The sequence below is a fragment of the Cantharellus anzutake genome (genome assembly GCF_015039405.1).
Source record: "Cantharellus anzutake strain C23 chromosome Unknown EI90scaffold_23, whole genome shotgun sequence".
Classification (NCBI taxonomy): domain Eukaryota; kingdom Fungi; phylum Basidiomycota; class Agaricomycetes; order Cantharellales; family Hydnaceae; genus Cantharellus; species Cantharellus anzutake.
Window position 1 is genome coordinate 168,413 of NW_024066973.1, and position 17,525 is coordinate 185,937.

General features: G+C 47.3%; 6 protein-coding genes across 6 annotated transcripts; 2 read left to right on the top strand and 4 right to left on the bottom strand.

Moving 5' to 3' along the window:
• The first annotated feature begins 317 nt into the window (after window positions 1-317).
• Window positions 318-2,715, top strand: EI90DRAFT_1010518 (uncharacterized protein). The gene is made up of 3 exons (XM_039051366.1): window positions 318-526; window positions 580-1,072; window positions 1,128-2,715. Exons 2-3 carry the CDS (start codon window positions 593-595, stop codon window positions 2,556-2,558), a joined length of 1,911 nt encoding a protein of 636 aa, XP_038916030.1. The 5' UTR covers window positions 318-526; window positions 580-592; the 3' UTR covers window positions 2,559-2,715.
• A 701-nt stretch (window positions 2,716-3,416) lies between these two features.
• EI90DRAFT_3123485 (uncharacterized protein) lies at window positions 3,417-4,587 on the bottom strand (the record flags this gene model as incomplete). The annotated part of the gene is made up of 4 exons (XM_039063617.1): window positions 3,417-3,435; window positions 3,497-4,228; window positions 4,303-4,442; window positions 4,498-4,587. 4 exons carry the CDS (start codon window positions 4,585-4,587, stop codon window positions 3,417-3,419), a joined length of 981 nt encoding a protein of 326 aa, XP_038916031.1.
• Window positions 4,588-5,563: 976 nt separating this feature from the next.
• EI90DRAFT_3154590 (uncharacterized protein) lies at window positions 5,564-7,291 on the bottom strand. Its single transcript, XM_039065936.1, has 4 exons — window positions 6,815-7,291; window positions 6,625-6,764; window positions 5,833-6,571; window positions 5,564-5,768 (listed from the first exon to the last, which is right to left on the bottom strand). The coding sequence occupies exons 1-4, from the start codon at window positions 6,905-6,907 to the stop codon at window positions 5,745-5,747; spliced, it is 996 nt and encodes a 331-aa protein (XP_038916032.1). The 5' UTR covers window positions 6,908-7,291; the 3' UTR covers window positions 5,564-5,744.
• Window positions 7,292-8,376: 1,085 nt separating this feature from the next.
• On the bottom strand, window positions 8,377-9,770 carry EI90DRAFT_3289438 (uncharacterized protein; the record flags this gene model as incomplete). Its single annotated transcript, XM_039067170.1, is given in 6 exon segments — window positions 8,377-8,777; window positions 8,878-8,993; window positions 9,182-9,218; window positions 9,323-9,443; window positions 9,463-9,541; window positions 9,664-9,770. The coding sequence occupies 6 exon segments, from the start codon at window positions 9,768-9,770 to the stop codon at window positions 8,377-8,379; spliced, it is 861 nt and encodes a 286-aa protein (XP_038916033.1).
• A 3,599-nt stretch (window positions 9,771-13,369) lies between these two features.
• Window positions 13,370-14,041, bottom strand: EI90DRAFT_3154591 (uncharacterized protein; the record flags this gene model as incomplete). Its single annotated transcript, XM_039065937.1, has 3 exons — window positions 13,370-13,516; window positions 13,552-13,842; window positions 13,892-14,041. The coding sequence occupies 3 exons, from the start codon at window positions 14,039-14,041 to the stop codon at window positions 13,370-13,372; spliced, it is 588 nt and encodes a 195-aa protein (XP_038916034.1).
• A 1,530-nt stretch (window positions 14,042-15,571) lies between these two features.
• Window positions 15,572-17,520, top strand: EI90DRAFT_1011016 (uncharacterized protein). The gene is made up of 3 exons (XM_039051370.1): window positions 15,572-16,348; window positions 16,399-16,711; window positions 16,776-17,520. The coding sequence occupies exons 1-3, from the start codon at window positions 15,773-15,775 to the stop codon at window positions 17,414-17,416; spliced, it is 1,530 nt and encodes a 509-aa protein (XP_038916035.1). The 5' UTR covers window positions 15,572-15,772; the 3' UTR covers window positions 17,417-17,520.
• The last annotated feature ends 5 nt before the right edge of the window (window positions 17,521-17,525 follow it).

Below are 17,525 nucleotides of genomic sequence, written 5' to 3' on the forward strand. Positions count from 1 at the left end.
TGATGCGCAAGCACCTCTTGTTGCTACTTCGCCCGAGGCTCACAATGCGATTTCCATGCAGAAACAGAAACAGGCTGAACTGTTGCCAAAGGTGACACCAGAACCCCTAGAGACGGAGGAGCAGATGGCAGAGTTTCCCTCAAAGACTGCTCAGCAGTCTTCCCCAGCTTCTCCCCTCCACACCTCCACTACTGTCTACAGTGAAACTTTTCACACTATCCGCCGCATGGTAGATGAGGGGCTTGAGGACTGTATCTCCGAGTCGTTGTGGAAACCATCAGAGGACGACCTCGACACTTTCGCTTCGGCATGTCGTGGATTGCCCGTTATGGCCTCGACGCGCATACGTGAAGTCTGTGCTCGGACTGAACGAGGTGCTACCCTCAAATCCGAGTTTGATTACTTCCGAAATCTCATGGATGCGCCGACTGATCTCAAATCGGAATACTTGCGAATACTGCGGCGAGCCTATATGCGAGACTCACGGCCCATTCACCCAAGTGTAATTGAACGTTACCGCCTTGTAGTGGGGACGATTGCTTTGGTGCGCCGATCTTTAAGTTCATATTCTATTTCAAGGCTTTTAGAGATCATGGAAGTTGAGGTCTATTCAACCCTCAAACCGATCAGTTCAATTGTCCATCTTCCCCAGAGGATCACAGAAGCACCTAGATTTTATCATGCAACGGCGAAGGAGTTCATTATCGGAGAACCAATCGGTGATGCAAGCGACCAGTCATTCTTTATCAATGATACAAATGGGTATTCCCTGGGATTGTCACTCCTCCGATTTCTAAAGAGTACCTTCAAGTGGAATGATTTGGCAATGCCTACCGATCGTCCTTTGGGAAACAAGGAGAAGTGGGAGGAATTTCAGGGGAAGGGACAACCCGATCATGTCGAATATGCCGTCAAGTACTTGTTCAGCCACTTGGATCCTTCAAAGCTGTTCTCGCGCGACTCCAATGAATTGCAGCAGGAGTTCGATCACTTCCTCACCAACAACCTACTTTCGTTCATCGCACTGTCGGGCGGTGAATTTGAGTTGCCAGATGAATTACTTCAATCGAACGTAGGATTATTTTGGATTTTGATGGTTTCAATAGTGTGACATCATTTCACTCTAGAATCACGATTCAACTGAACTATTACGAGAAGCGAAGCGGGCACATGAATACGTCATTGAACGACATGAGAGACTCAGGGACAGACGTGCATTGTTCAGTAGGCTCCAATTTGGAGAGCATGATGTTCCCTGGACATTTGATCCTTGGCACATTTTTCGATCGATGCTTCCTTTCACTCGGCCAACCTCGTCCCCACTCTTCAAATTGTATCGTCATCTTGCGGATCCTATTCGGATTTTCACTATTTCCGGAGAATTCACTGGCCATTTAATTCCGTTAAGCAAGCATGCGATCAATGCGCAGAATGTTATGGAGACGAAGCTAAGCGGGTTACGAAAGGCGTTTGATTCGGAGGGTCCGGAGATAATCAATTACAGAGCTCAATATTCTGATCCTGATATCTGTAAAGGCATAGTGACTTCCACAGCAATCTCGAAAGATGGACGTTACATCGCACTCGGCTTTGGAAATGGTGGCATCGAAGTTGTTGACATCGATCAGCAGCATGCCATCACTCAATTTCAGTGTGACTTGCGCGATCCCATAGCCTGGATTGACTTTATCTCTGGTAGCTGTCGGATTGCTGCCGAAGACGATGAGGGGAACATATTCATTTTCGACCGCGGTTTGCAGCCCCTGAAACTTGGGACCCTCCCTGGTGGGCATTATCCACCTGTCACTGCGGTGGCAGATAATGGATCGTTCATTATACGACTCCCGCGGCATCTTGGCTCCAACTGGTACAAAAGCGTGGCGATCTTGTATGTTTTGGAGGAGCCATCCATTCACATTCTTTCCTTTCCTAGTACCATACCCACTCCTCTTCGCCTTAACTCGCCTCATGGACCCGTTCCACCCTTCCCCCCACCCGTTCCTTGCGGTCTCGCACTTAAACTGTCTCCTGGAGCACGATATGTTGTTGCTTGTGACCGGGAACACGCTTTCGTTTGGTCAACCGAGTCATGCGAGTTCATTACTAGTCATAACCTACTAGATTTTGAAGCTTTTGTTACTAATACAGCACCCTACCGCCCATACATCATCAGTGGGAACGTCAAGAGCTCAAAGGGTAGCATCCCTCACATTCAGGGTTCCAGGACGGAAAATGACATAGATGCATCGTGGGTGGAGTTGCTGTTCCACAGACTCTCACAAAAGAAAGCTTACGTTCGAGAGCGTCAAGAGCCGCTTGGCGTCCTTAAACCCAAATTATGGCTCAGAAACACATTGGAACTCATTCTCCCTATCGAATATCATCCAGTTCTTCTTACCAGGGAACTACGCAACAGACCACAAGAATGGTATGGGGATCGAGTAATAGGGGGTGAAGATTTTGTCTACTTTCCTCATGCTAGCAAGGATGGGACGCGATTTTTGGTTCAGGGCCATATGAGAGCCCCAATCGTTGTTGATATTAGCCAAATCGTTTAGCATCTCTGTACAGTTCCATGACCTTTTTCTGTACTTGTTAGTTGGCTCGGTGATAGTGTACGTTGTAGTTGTTTTGACAATTACAGCCTTTACATGGTTTTGAATGTGCACATCACTATGCCAGGATAGATAGTCCTGGTGAATAGCAATGGGGGTGATGGAACTGGTGCATTCTGTCATCGTCGACGTCAGAGGGGATGTAGTAAATTGACAAAACACTGCTCTTGTCTCATCGTCCAGGATGAAGCCGTGCGCTGCTGGTCGCTTTGTAGCGAGTCCCTGAGGCCCAGCATTATCACAGAAAATCCGAGACTGCTACTCGTGTTAAGTACCAGTACGTGCAATCATTGACGACGACAGAAATCACTTCCCGTCACAGCATTAGGGCAATCATGCCGTCGAGAATGTTATATCCCGCTTCGACATCAACCGCCTGTCAGATAATGTACAAGAAAAAATTATGAAGGAAGAAACGAAGTCATGATGATATGCGCTAATCTCGTGGCGGACGGATGTGGATGAGTTAAGAGCACGGTCTTGTGTTTGATCAGTACTCCCCTCACTCCCCCATTCATCAGGCTGCGCCGAACGACTGTTTGAAGCACATAGTTTGAAAATGGGGCTTACAAATTTGTTGGCTCAAATAATGGTAGATACATATTTCGAGCAGAGCCGCCGGCCTCACTAATAATCACACCGCCCCATCAGTTCCTCACATTTGCTGACATTGCTGTAGTCAATCGCAATCACACGTGTGCCGTTTCAGGTTTACTGGTTCCTGATCGAAATAAGTTATCACAAACGGGGTCGGTACGCGAAATGGTCCGGATGCCGGTATTGGTGTGGATCGTGGTAATATTAGATGGAAGGTAATGTTCTGGAATCATGCAGAAATGAGAAACTGGGACGGGAGCCTTCGCTTGTGTATGGGCACTTACTTGGTGTAAGGATCCTGGAAGAAAACGTGGAGTGTACTTTTGATCCGCTTGATTTCCGTATTGACAGCCGGCCGCACAATGTCCTGGAATCTGGGTAATCCCGTCCATGACCTAATGGCCTTGAGTTTCCCGAGGACATCAAACGGTTGGAACTTCTTCTCTGCCAAATTCCTCCATATCTGCGAGTGAATTTCCCCGTACTCCGTGTACTGAATGTGAGACGAGTATGAGTACCCCGGGATATTCTTCTGAATCCCAATGTGGAACAAACTTCCCCAATCGGAGAAGATCAACTCCCATTGGGCCGAGAGGTTGGTAATCCCAGCGTACAGAGAGTAATGATGAGATCGATCAAGCTGCTGCTCATGCAGCCAATGATCCGACCCTTTGAGCAGAACTTGATAGTATGCAGTTGCCCGAACCTCTTTCTCATCGTAATTGTTCAAACGAGAGATCACAGCATAGGGGCACAACCTGGATGCCCATAGATCTTCCTTGACGACATTACGGGCTATCACGGCTAATTTCTCGCACTTGACATCTAATGCGCAGATAAGAATGTCGAGAGGTGTGAGAGAGGCAGTGGTACGCGAGCGCAGTGACACAGCATCTGTAGCGAGATTGGTTGAAATCGAAGCAGCCAGATCCTCTACAAGTGAGAGGCAGTACTTGTGCGCCAGTTTCTGTACCATGAGTACCTTCTCCAAATCTTTGGACGACTGGTGATGATGACTAAGACATGATTCGAAAGGGCTTTGTAGAAGTAAACCAATGGGATCAGATGTTGAGAATTGATTTCAGCGTACGTATACACAACCCGACGAAACTCAGTAAAAGCTTTACGCGTGTCAGCAAGATGGATAGGTCTATTAGACTCGTTGTTGGAGTCCTTGATCATATTGGAAAATGCGGAGTCTTTGTATCGTTGCAAAATGCATTTGGGGAGCTAAAAACAATCATATGTATTTTTTTTTTTCCTGAACAAAGTTTGGATAACGTACCCTGAAAATGACACCTTCGACCTCGAAATCCACAGCGCCAGACGAAGCTTGGTACGAAACGGACTCATCTTCGATGAATTTCTCCAACATTATGAAACGCTTGGACGTGTGGTGAGGCAAAGTCGAGGAGGGAAAGGACAGGATAGTTTCCTGAGGTCAAAAGTCCCGAAGAAATGATAGTGGGATTAAGGGTTGGCCTCGAGACAGAACTTGTGGTTCAGCAGTCCAAGCGCATAAGGTTAGTGCGCTCGTGACCGATTTTGAAGGAATTCGTTCATTTTTCAATTGCTTTTCGATCGATGGTTTGGGGTTGTATTTCGTTTCTCCACAATTTTCTATAACGCGTGCACTAGCTCGAGTCTGAAGTTCAGTACTGCTTGATTCACGTTATAGTCATACCCACTGGTACTCGTGCTGCCGCCACAGCAAGCGCTGTTGTTCCGCACACATGATTTTGAACGAGACATCGGAGGTGAAGGCTTGTTTCAAATGTCCAGACCATATATCGCTGTTTCTTACCGGTCTGGCCTCTGTTGAAGCAAACCTATCCGCTCAAAGTACCCCGCTTTTCTGCGTTTTCCCTATCCCACCTACTTCAAAGCGTGACTCGAAGCAAAGCAGCAACCCAAAAAGCGTCTGCCATTCCCTTTGCCACTTACTCCTTATCTTATGAATATGACGCGTTCGACACTGCGGTACTCCATCTAGCCAATAAACAATGTATCGCAGTTAAGAGACGCGACTCAACTGTGGACTACGTGATTTAGGTGAACATGACCCTGTGCACGACCTAGCTAAGCTATTCCTGAAAATAAGGGCACATTGGGTGCTAATGTGCTCACAAACCTTCGAGATGAGGCAGGGCCACGAGAAATTAAAAATCCACTGGAACGATACTTGTTTGTTTGTTTGTTTGTTTTATCCTCTGGGTATTCTCCTCCACAACTAGATCCAATTACGCCGCCACGTCGGTTCTATACATTGCTGACATGGCTGTAATCACACGTACGCCATTTCAGACCGGTTCCTGAAATGAGTTATTTGCATCTTCTAGTGAGAAAACACAGTTGGTTATTGAGATTTACAGGGGAGGTTGTGTACGGGTAGCAAGTGTGAAGAAGGGCCGGGTATCAGTCGAGGCAGGCAGCAATTACAGAGACTTGTGCGTGGTGCATAAGATGGGTACAAGCATGCTCCGATGATCGACAGTGCCAGTAGCGGGCAACTGCAGCCAATATCAACGTGAATCATGATGATTCCGTGACAGGGATCTAGAACCACACCCAAATAAGAATGGCAATGATGACCCTCGCTTGTGCAAAAGTAGGTACTTACTTCGTGAGGATCCTGGAAGAAAGAGTGGATTTTACCTTCAATCCGGTTGATTTGCTCAGTGACAGCCGGTAGCACAACCTCTGAGTATTTGGGAAAAGTCGTCCATGACTTAATGGCCTTGAGTTTCCCAAGGACATCAAACTGTTGGAACCTCTTTGCTCCCAAATTCCTCCATATCCGCGAGTGGAGTTCACAATAAACACACCAAATATTCCAGCCATTCGTGACAGGCATGTGAATTCCGACATGAAACAAGCTTCCCCAATCGGCGAAGACTGACTCCCATTCTGCCGAGAGGTTAGCAATCCCAATGTATAAGTAGTGATGATGAGATCGATCAAGCCGTTTTTCATACAACCAATTATTCTGTCCTTTGAGCAAAATTTGGTAGTACGCTGTTGCCTGAACTTCTCCCTCATTGTAATTGTTCAAACCGGATATCACATCATACGGGCACAACGTGGACGCCCATAAATCTTCTTTGACAACATTGCGTGCTGTCACGGCTAGCTCTTCGCACTCGACATCCAAAGCGTGGACAAGGATATCGAGAGGCGTAAGGGAGGCAGTAGTATGTGAGCGCAGTAATTCAGCATCTGCAGCAAGATTGAGTGCAGCAGAGGCTGCCATATTTTCCATCACCGAGAGGCAGTATTTGTGCGCCAGTTTTTGTACCATGAGCACTTTCTCCAGATCCTTGGACAATCGGTGATGATGACTGAGACATGACTCGAGAGGTCTATATAGACATAAATCAAAGGGATCATATCTGAGGAATCGATCTCGGCGTACGTGTACACAACCCGGCGGAATTCGGTAAAAGCTTCACGTGTGTCAGTAAGATGGATCGGCAAATTGGACTCGTTGTTGGAGTCTCCTATCATGTTGGAAAAGGCAGAGCTTTCGTAACGTTGCAAAATACTTTTGGGGAGCTGAAAACCATCATACATATATTTTTCCTCGGATGAGGATGAGGACGTACCCTGAAAATGACGCCCTCAACCTCGAAGTTGACAGCACCAGCTAGAATTTGATACGAAACAGATTCATCTTCGATGAAGTTCTCTGACATCATGAAACCCTTTGGCAAGTGATGGGTGAGCTTGTAATGGAGAAGGGGTCAAGAAGGGCAATGATAACTTGAAGAGAGTTATGAGGCCAGGAAGAAGCGATGCTCGCGAAGAACTCGTGGTTGATGATAAAAGGCAGCAGCGTGCCTAACGATATTCAGCAGATACCAAGGAAATCGCTGTCGCTGCAGCAAGCATTGCGGTTTTTAGAACTCAAGTCGGAGATAGCAGGTGTCCGGAACTGCCGCCATTTCCTCCGGCGGCTGTGCTAGGAGCGCATTCACATGAAACGTGGATGCGTCCATGCGGTGATGGCATGATTGTGCTAATGCCATTGTAGTTGAGTTGCAGGAATAAATGAAGTAACATCGTGCGAAGCAAAGAAAACATTCACTCCTGTCAGCGATTGAATTATCCAATTCCGGGAGGCGTTTGACATCATATGTACGACATGATATCACATTAGCGCAAGTACGGGACCAATCAATTCAAAGTAGCTATCATGTTCCAGGCTCATGATTCTCATACAAAGAACGAAGCCACCAGACGAGAAGAATCTGCCCCCATTCCAGGATAAGGGAGTCGAGAACGTAAACTTTGCGCAAGCATATCGTGAAGCAGATAGCTTCCCGCTGGGTTTTGTACCGGTCTTGAAATGCAACTGATAGACGGAACTATCAGAAAATTGCATTTCCGACAGCTCTTTGCTAAACAACGGTGCTGACCCATGTCCAAGCTGGGTCTCTGTGCATCATGACTTCCGCCTGGGAAAGATCGAGAAGTGTTCGTCTGTGTTTATAGAGTCACCATGTAACGGAACCGGGCAGGGCTCTGACTAAGTGTTATGCAGTGTGGTGTCCTAATAGTCAGACGCACACAGATTATCTCAAACACTTACGGTTGCAGATAATTCCCAAAGCTTTTTGAAGCATACTTTGGACACGAGAAATTTTTTTCAAGAGAAGCTCCAGCATCCGGTTTGGGGTACTCTACAGCCGAAATTAAGCCAAAAGGCCGCTCTGGCAGATCATCAGAAGGAGAAAGCATCAGAGGAAGCTGTTTCACAAGAGGCAAACCGAGCATGTGATTGAACACGTGCGAGTGGGAAGAAATTAGGGTGGGAAAGTGCGAATTTTGGACCTGAAGGTGAAAGACAACAGAAGCCTTCGCAAGCTCGGTCAATTACCCTCCGCAGTGCAGGAGTCGTCGCCAACACTGACTTCGGCCTAAACCGAACGCCAATGTCAATGGCAAATTTTTGCCTCATATTTTGACGGACATCATGTTGATGTGTGCACCATCCGACCACACCATTCCGAAGGCTCAGGTATTACCTTGCTTGCAAGGTCATTGCCAGGTCATAATTGCCATGGGAAATATGTAACTATTGCAAATTCCTATGAACACATCACATGGTTCCTCTGAATCAATTACTATTTGCAAACACGTCACATGGTGCTCCATCACATGGTCCTCATGTGTGTGCCATCATTCCAGCAATGCAACGCTGTTCCCAATGTTCCTTTGTCTTCTTGTTCAACTCTTCAAACTGTGAGTCCGCCCACTTTAGAGCCTCACACACAGGCCGTGTGAAAAGGGTTTCATCGAAATCTCTCAATAAGCGGATGGTTTTTCTCCCTGAGCTACGCGATAATGCAACGTATGCACTGAATGGTGTCAGTGCTCCAGTAGGAGGAGTTGTGAGGTTGATTATTACATGCGCGCGATAGTCCGTGGAACCATATGCTCCAGTTATAGGGAGTTGTTTCCACTTCACACTTTTGGCTTTCCCTCCTCCAATCTTCAGTTGGTACTTAGGGAAAATTGGCACCACCCCATCGGGTATGTCCCCCATCCGGCTTGGATTGCCATATTCTAATAAGAATGCACGATGGTGGGTAAACCAGCGATACTCTAGGCCCCCAGTTGGATGTTGTAGCCTCCCTCGGATCAGGGATTATTTCCACAACCTCACCGCAAGTACCATTGGCAATATTCATATCCATGTTTATGTTTGACATCACCATAACCTTTGCGCCGATGGCGAAATGAATGATATCAGGGAGTCTTGTGCCTTCAAGGACCGCCTTGCTGTTAACACCATTAGATGATTCACGTAGTAAGCATCTAACACACACTCTGCACAATGCACAGCTCAACACCGAGAACAGAGAGCCTTTCCTGCAGTGAAATGGCGAACGCTTTGGGTGAACCACCAAACCTTGAGTCAGTCACGCTACAGACGGAGTGTATGACACCACCAACAGAGCCCAGCACACCAGAAAACAAAGCCAAAAGTAGGAAGTTTCCCACCAACTATCGTGATAATTCGTTCAGTTTATGTGCAGCATTACCGGAATTGGGTGGATATGATGATAGCAGCAAAGGTGAATCGGGTTTGTTCCCTCATCATCACCTACATCCTGTGCATAAGCTGATGATGGTGCCAACAGTCCATGGCTTCTTGGGGCCCGAGTTTGGTTTGGAACACTGGCCAGTGGCGCCAGAAACATTGACCTCCAAGACAAGATGTTTGAGGATCTAAACCATGGATGCGCACATTGATTGTTACGATGCAACGAAGCGTTTCCGACCCATTAAGTGACCCGTTGTCCTTCATTTCTCCGTCTGCATAAATACTGGAGCGAAATTAGCCGATGCTCTGTCTGTCATGCTGTTTCTTGCTTGGCCTTCTATCTCCAGGAATCGCCTATATTGTATTTGAAGTGATTGTTTATAGCAGCCTGCAAGAGTTACGTACGTGATCACACCTCTCCAATGTAATGCGCATTGGAGATCGAGCATCAGAACCTGATGGAGATCATTGGCCTCGGACGCACATGCCTGCACACCCTGCGGCTTCTTCATTTCCGTGATTTCATAACCATCTCTAGACCCATGTCATTTCGTACACATTGGCTGTTGTGTCCCTTTCGCGACACTAATTTCATCACCTTCTCAGGCATGCTAATCGGAGCCGACTCGACGAAAACCGACCCGTACCGGTGACCGTCGCATCTTTAGGCTGCATTGACCTCAACCGACAATGATGTCAAATAGTCCTGGTGTCTTAGGTTTGCTTCTCTTGTCGTTATGAATGACAATCATGGGGCTTTTATCTCGTTTGAAAATTGTGAAGACTGCATGTAGCCCAAGTAAATGTTGTTTCAGTGTCCTAATCTAAACCACAGGTGTCAACTGATGTATTCCCCAGACCCTTTCGCTAGAAATGCTCAGAACATTTCAGTTAAGACTAATGGGTCCTGACTTCGCTGCCGCGGGTCCAGACACCTTATGAATTACCCGGCGCAAACGTGTGACTGGGGAAAGAAGTGATATTAGGCAATACCTGGAACGTTGACGTTCCGTTCATTTGCCCGGCCCAACATTAATATCGTCCCCACGGGTTGTGCCCTTCGAATCACTTAACCAGGTGCCCCACAATGGGGTGACGGGTCGTAGATTCTCTATCGAGTTGACCAAAACTCCACCCACAACGTGTATGAGTTACTACTATGTCTGATTATTACACAGAACTAGTCAACGTGCCTTCAGCAGGTTAACCAATACAGGAAGCCAAAAACTCACAGCAGTATGAACCATTTTGGTCAGAGAAGCCTTGGTTAGGCTGATCAGTATCATAGTACCTTCAAACGTAACACCTACTTTTTTGCACACTCGTTCGAGGTTTTTCAACAAGAGGAGAAAAGATGGCAGACAAATCCTCTTCGCGCATATCGTGAAGGAATTGAAGGAGTTATTGCTCCTTCGGAGCATGCAACTGCACTTCCAGGGGCCACCGTACAAATGCCCTTTACACTTGCATGCCACTTGATAGGATCTTGCACTGGGAAGAAAACAACTTTCTCTGCACATGTTGAAGAGATAATAATCCTCAAAAAACCAGCCACTCTTGTCAGTAATTGTACAGTGTAGGGAATGGATGTGTGGTGATGCGTGCTGTGCACGCTTTCTTTATTCATTGTTTATTACTCTTTATTTCTCGATGTAAACAATGTATATAAATTGCGGGGAAGGGTGAAACAGGTTTTCACTCTTCTCCTCCCCTGTCGAAATTACAGCTCTATACTGCCTAATTCCTGACAGCTTGAGGATAGTAGGAGTCAACACCAAGGTCGGAACCTCAACCGACCTTACATACAGATTCTGGATCGCCATCTAAGTGGCTGTTCTCCGGACCATCCTTCTCTCCCACGAAGCGACGGAAGCTTGAGAAATAGGTATGTCTGTCTCAACCCCACCAACAAAGGGAACCACTCAGTATTTGCCTACTCTGCCCCAGACCTAGCATCTTATGGCATTGTGTGAACAAACTCATCCACGATTCAACTCAAAAGGGTCACATATGTTCACAAGAAGAGCCTTTTTATATTCAATTCACGATGTTCGCTTGATAGTTCCACATCCCATCCCAGATCTTCGATTCAACCCATATGTTCGTTTGCTAGTATTGCTAATTTTCTTGAACTGACATGAGTAAATGTTGCGACCTCCGTTGCAACCTGTGAAATGTTCACATGATCCACAAGCAAGGTCATGGTTGCGAAGCAACCTTTCTAGTGAGGTGAGTTACCGAAAAAAATTGCTGAAACTGCGAGGTGCTGGCTGCACATGCATACTTTGCAGACTGCGACATGTCATTTGTCATGTGCTGCTTACAAATGTAGAAGTCACGTTCTGCGTTCGATACAAAAGATCACATGTTACACGGGGATAAACCCAACTCAGGCCTTCTTTCGAAAGCATTTTGAGAATACACTATAGGGGGTGAGGGGAAGCTCGATATCACCATATCACCCGAAATAATGTCAGAATGCAGCCGTTTCCGAGAACTTTTAGCTGAGACTTACCATGGTTGGGGAGACTCTGATACTGATTGTCTTTTTTTAGCCATCATGGATTCGTGAGCTAAAACCAATCAGAAACCGAAGCTAATGTCCACACCATCTTCTAGCCTTTTCGTTCCCCTGGCTTCCATTGTCAGCTCGATCATTGCAATATGATCCATTCGAAGTCCACGCTCGCTTCCCACAATTTTCTATCACTCAACTCTACTACTCTATCTTGCTGTTCGCTACGCAGTCAAGCGACCGATGGTGTGTTTATGACAAGCACGCTTTGCTATGTAACTCGTGCTATCGTACCTCCCTTTGGCTTGAACCTCGAGTCTTATTCCTCACTCGTCATCTTAACCTTGTTGCGTCTTCGTCTTTCGACGTCGCCTTACCCGGCTTTTATCGTTGGCACCGTCCCTGTTTCTTTTCTTCTTTGTCACTCCACTTGGACGAACACACGTATGGCTTCAAATATTTTGTGCCATATCTTCCATGGTTTGTCAAGGTAATCCTTGGGCCTGCCCTTTAGTGCCACAATGACTATGACAACTACTGCGATGTATGGCCCCATTGCCACGTGCGCCACTACGGTCAATCGTGAATGACCCAAAATACCATGTCTGCCGCTACATAGCTGTGCCGAGGTCTTTGTTTCCCTACCGTTTTCAATGGTGGAACCCACGCTGCCCTCCTTGAGTTCATCCAGAACAGGGATAAGTCGGTTTGAATGGAGCTATAGACCCCTTTGGTGTCGAACGCCGGTGGAGACTGACTGGCCTTACAGTCCGATGGATGGTCTTCACCATAGTGGCGACGCTGTGATGGAAGGTATAGAAGATGCTGCCCACAGCCTAGCTCCTGGCCAGAAGGCTGGTCAGTTTGTTGTAACTTGATCTCATATTGCTTGCTCTCATCACGCCGGCCGAGCCCTGCGAGCCGAGTATTGTGGGGGTGTCCAACCCTTCTACTAAGGCTCAAGGTCTGTTTCGGCCGGATCCCTCACACACTCTTAGCTCATTCGCATACTTCCCATGGCCTTCGATCCCGCTACATTCTTACCCTCCTCTCATCGCCGCTTTCAAGTGCTTCGCACGATTCACTCGGCCGTTACAACCTCACTTGTGATTTCATTAGGATACTTCTTCCCGAACTCACCTGGAACATCCTTCAACTCTTGCGCGGGTCATATGTAAGCTGTGAGGACATTAGCTACTCGTGGCCGCACACTTGTGATGAGGAGTTGCGGGGCTGCTGTTCTCCTCTGGGTCATCGTGTAAGCTGACTTTAACACAGAAAGACAAGCAATGGGTCGCTATTGGCTAGCACTGTATAGAACAGATGGTGACTGTAAGACGGGAGGGTGTAGAACGGACCCAGTATTCGAAGCGTGGAGTCTGCCTCAGCAGATACAAAGAAAGGGATAATAAGGCAATGAGAGTATGGCCCATCCTAACTCGATCCTGCCCCCTTCCGTTTTCCCCTGTTGCGTGTGCTTGACACAACCCCTCCTGTTCATTTCGTCCCACTGCTGGTGCTTGACACCCCGTTTGCATCACATCCGCTGTCCACAACCCTCCACCCTCTGTATGTATTGCCAGCATTCCTTCAACCTCACCCCACCCTCTCTTGTTCCCCCTGCCCACCAGACTTGCTGTTTAAAGTTGGAGACTTCTCAAATCTACTACGCAACTCTCTCCCCAGTGGTTCCTTATCCTCATCTCCCTTGTCCTCACCGCCTTCATCCTCGGTGGAAGGTGGCTGTGGAGGGTTAAAACCTGAGTCCTTCATCGCACCTTTTGGATCCATGCCGTGTATAACTTCCACATATCGATGAGTCTCGGGTCCTGTGAATCCCATTCCTTTATCGTTTGGTAATCCAGATCCCCAACTGCTTTCCCACTATGGAAGATCACAAAGTGTGGTCGTACATGACTCTTAAATATTGGAAGATTTTTGAAAGGAGTGGTGTGGATAGTGAAATCTGACGCTGTCGGATGTTCGGATATATTGTCTTGGACACAAAGTGCGATACTATGCATTGCTTTTCCAAGCACAACTAGCTCGTATTTGAAAACATCGGTCTCCTGTATCCAAACTGAGACATTGCAACCCAATATCGAGCTGACCACTTACATTTAACGATGGGAATTTCTCTCTTTTCGCCACCAACCTCAGTCCTTCCTCCTCCAGCGCATCCATATACCTGTCAAGTACTTCTCGTTCTGGCACCAGAACGAAGTCATTCTTGTTGAACATTCCTCGCAAAGAAGCTCCCACTGTCATGGCAGTCTCAACTAAATTATAAACCAACAATGAATCTTGAACAACCTATGTTGAAGTATGTTGTAACGGGTATTTAGATTCAAAGTCATGTTCCAATGCCATTACAGTGATTCCAGCTGCCAACCCTTTGATATACACTTTATAAGACGAAATGTCGGACTAGCGAGTTTATCGCTCAGTCCCGTTGTACGTGAACTAAAATAGATTGGAAAGTAATCACCTAGCGAGTTTATCGCTGGTGGACAAATGTTTAATACATGATTTATGAAAGATGAACAAGATGTAACCAACACACCTCAGTCCCGTTGTACGTGAACTGAGGAAAGGTTGGGTTGTCCAAAAATTGTTCTTTTGTAGTCAGGCGCTATGAATGCGCACTGACTTTGGCACAGATGTCACCAAGAAAGGTAATAGGTGTAAATCTAAATGCCACACGACTCAACATCACCAAACGTGAGTTGGTCATAGCGTACACCATAGTACTAAGAATTCTAATACACTTTACACGTCTCAAACAACCACCCACCAATATATGGTTCATTGACAGTGCCCAGGGCACACAATGAACAAATTCGACAATCCGCTTACTTGTACAATTTTCAATCATGCACCGTCCATTGTTAGGATCTGCCGCTTTAACACGCTTCTTCGCATGTCCTGAGGAACTAGTACTCTTGGGGGTGTCTTTTCAACGTCACCCATGGTTCAATAGTTGGACGGCAGATTGCCCGACTGAATACACAATTCAGATTATGTGATGAATGGCGGTGTTAAGCGAGTACTGTTATCTTGTTCACTTTTTCTGGTGTACGTCCTGCTCTCTAGGCAAGTACATATATCTCAACCGTGATTCCTTTCTTTTTGTGCGCTGCGATGATGCTTTAGTAAAAGGGTCGACTTTGTGAATGTCTTCGTACCCCTTATCCCGAAGTTGCTCAGTTCCCATGTATGAGGACCCCAAGGGCTCTCATAGGCTTTACGTGACCCATCCTGCCATCGTGACGATCCTGCGTTCATTGTTCTTGTCGCCCCGCTAAAGATTCATGTGCGGTGTTCGTAAGGCGGAACGTACAACTATTCCTCTCTCCGAATATGGAGACGACGGGAACGCTACTTAAAATGACCGACTGCATTCCATGTGCCTGTCACATGGTGCTCATAGGCTTAAGGCCAGTTGGTAAAGGACGGTAGCGAAATCCAATGAAGTCTACCATCGCACCACTCTCCAGAACCGGGCTGTCGTGAAGACTCAAGGGTATCACGCCTCCTGTCCCTTTGGTCCTGTGGAAGCATTGGTTCATAGAAAACACCTCTACTGCCAAGCTCATGCGTCATCTCCCATGCGCACTGAGTGGTCTTCCGATTGTGGTTATCCTGATAAGGTGTCACAGTATCCCCATCCGCGGTAAACGCTTGCAGATTACCTGGAAGCTAAAGAAACACGCTTTTGGGTGTGGTTGTAGGCGCACATAATCCCAAGGATTGTGATTGCAGGCATGTTAGCCAATGGGCTCGAGCTCGCTCAGGCGTTGTGGGTCGAAACGTGATCTTTGGAAGAGATAAATGCACAGACAGACCGTTCGGTCTGCACTGAGCAGCGCTCAGATCTCATTTCACCATTCTTTGCGTATTCTTCAACTGCACCCCGCTGACTCGGCTTGATTTCAGGTGCTGGATCCGAACAAGCATGAGCATTTAGAGTTTGCTGGCGCCCTTGGTTTTACAGAAGCAATGACTGTGACACTTTCCCCCACTGTCGCAGCAGTTACGCGTTTTCTAGGTTGGTCATTCTTTCCTTCATTTCTCGCCAACGCCGCCATTGTAGGATATCATCGCGTTTTTGAACCCCACTTACCCCGACCTCGACCTGGAAGCCCAAAATACGCAAAGCAATATCGAATTTCCTTCACTATCCTTGCCATTCTGTATCTCCTATATACCCTTGTTGCTGCTGTCACCACCCTCCCGCCGAATTATTATGAAATCTTAGGTGTCAATCGCGACATCGACGAGTCAGGTCTAAAGACTGCATTTCGGAATCTTGCTCGACGAAATCACCCAGACCGGGTGGGTCCCAGTGGGGAGCAGCGATTCCGAGAAGGACGCAATGCGTACGAAACGCTGAAACATCCCGTAAAGCGCTTCGCCTATGAACGATTCGGACCTGAAATCCTTAGTTGGAGAGGAGTCTCGACTCCAAAGGAATACGTGCGACGGGGAATCGGGTCCGCATCTGGTTTTCACATCGCTTCCGCTGGTTTCCTAGTGATAATGTCCGTGTTTGGTAAATCTACGGAGTCGGCTTTTGTAGGTACGGGTGTGTTCTGTCTGGAATCGTACTGACCCAGTTTTTTCAGTGGCGTTATGTTCTCCTTGCGGCGATTTCATGTGCGGAAGCATGCCTTATACTGTCGCCTTCTTTCTCCCCCAGCTCTCGAGTGCACTACGGATTACCGATCATCTCTACCCTTATGCCACGTCGATTACCTTATCAGCACGTATACTTTTTGCATCAAATGTTCGTTTCATTATCAGTTTGTGTCACTCAACTTGGGCCCATCCTCTTTCCGCAACACGGACTTGAGGCCATGAGTGACAAGGATGTCATTCGGGCAGTAGGCGAGATCTCGCAGAGGATCGCTCTGATGGGGAATATCACTGAACGGGAAGGTAGTGTTTCGAGCACTCCCATTAACGGGATTTCCCTGCTGACTGCAAATACGGATTGGGTTAGTTTATAGGCTACTGCAGAGTCAACTGAAGATTATATATGGGGCAGAGAAGCCAAAATTGTCCTCACCAACAACCTTCGATGACACTGATCCTGTCATGGAAGCACTCACAACGGAGATGCAAAACCTTGTCATCGAATCGCGCCTGCGGCAGCATCCAGTTGTGCGGACAGTCTGGGATAGAGTTTTGGGGACTGCAAAGAAAGCAACCTCAGTATCCTCCATACCTGTGGCAGTCCCAGCCACAGTTCATTCGCCATCCGATTCATCCCCCAAATCAGTCACGCAGATTCAACCCCTACCTCCACCCTCCCCTGCTGCCTCCGTTGCCCCTCCCATCTCCCCAACGTTCACCTTGCGTGCGTTGTCAGTTGATCCCGGTGCCCTGTCCGACTCCACTGCCGTCGAGCGCATAAGTTCCTCTCCCCCACCTAGGAGAAAGAAGGCCAGCACCTTGGGCTCAAACCCTCCTCCTCGAATCTCCTTGTCGCATTCACCACCTCGGTCACCCAAATTGGTGAAGAATCTTAACTCGATGCCACCACCCACGACTGGAAACGGGAATGGCTCATGGTTCCTTTCGCAAACATTCTTGCTCGCCACGGAAAATCAATCCAAGCCAGAGGGGCATGAAGAACTTTGAGTTCCCCTGATGAATAGTGGATTTGATTTTAATCGCATTTCACCGATTCATATGTAGGGCTAGACTTAGTTTCGTTCCAGTTTCGTCCCGTCCATTCTAAACCAGGAAA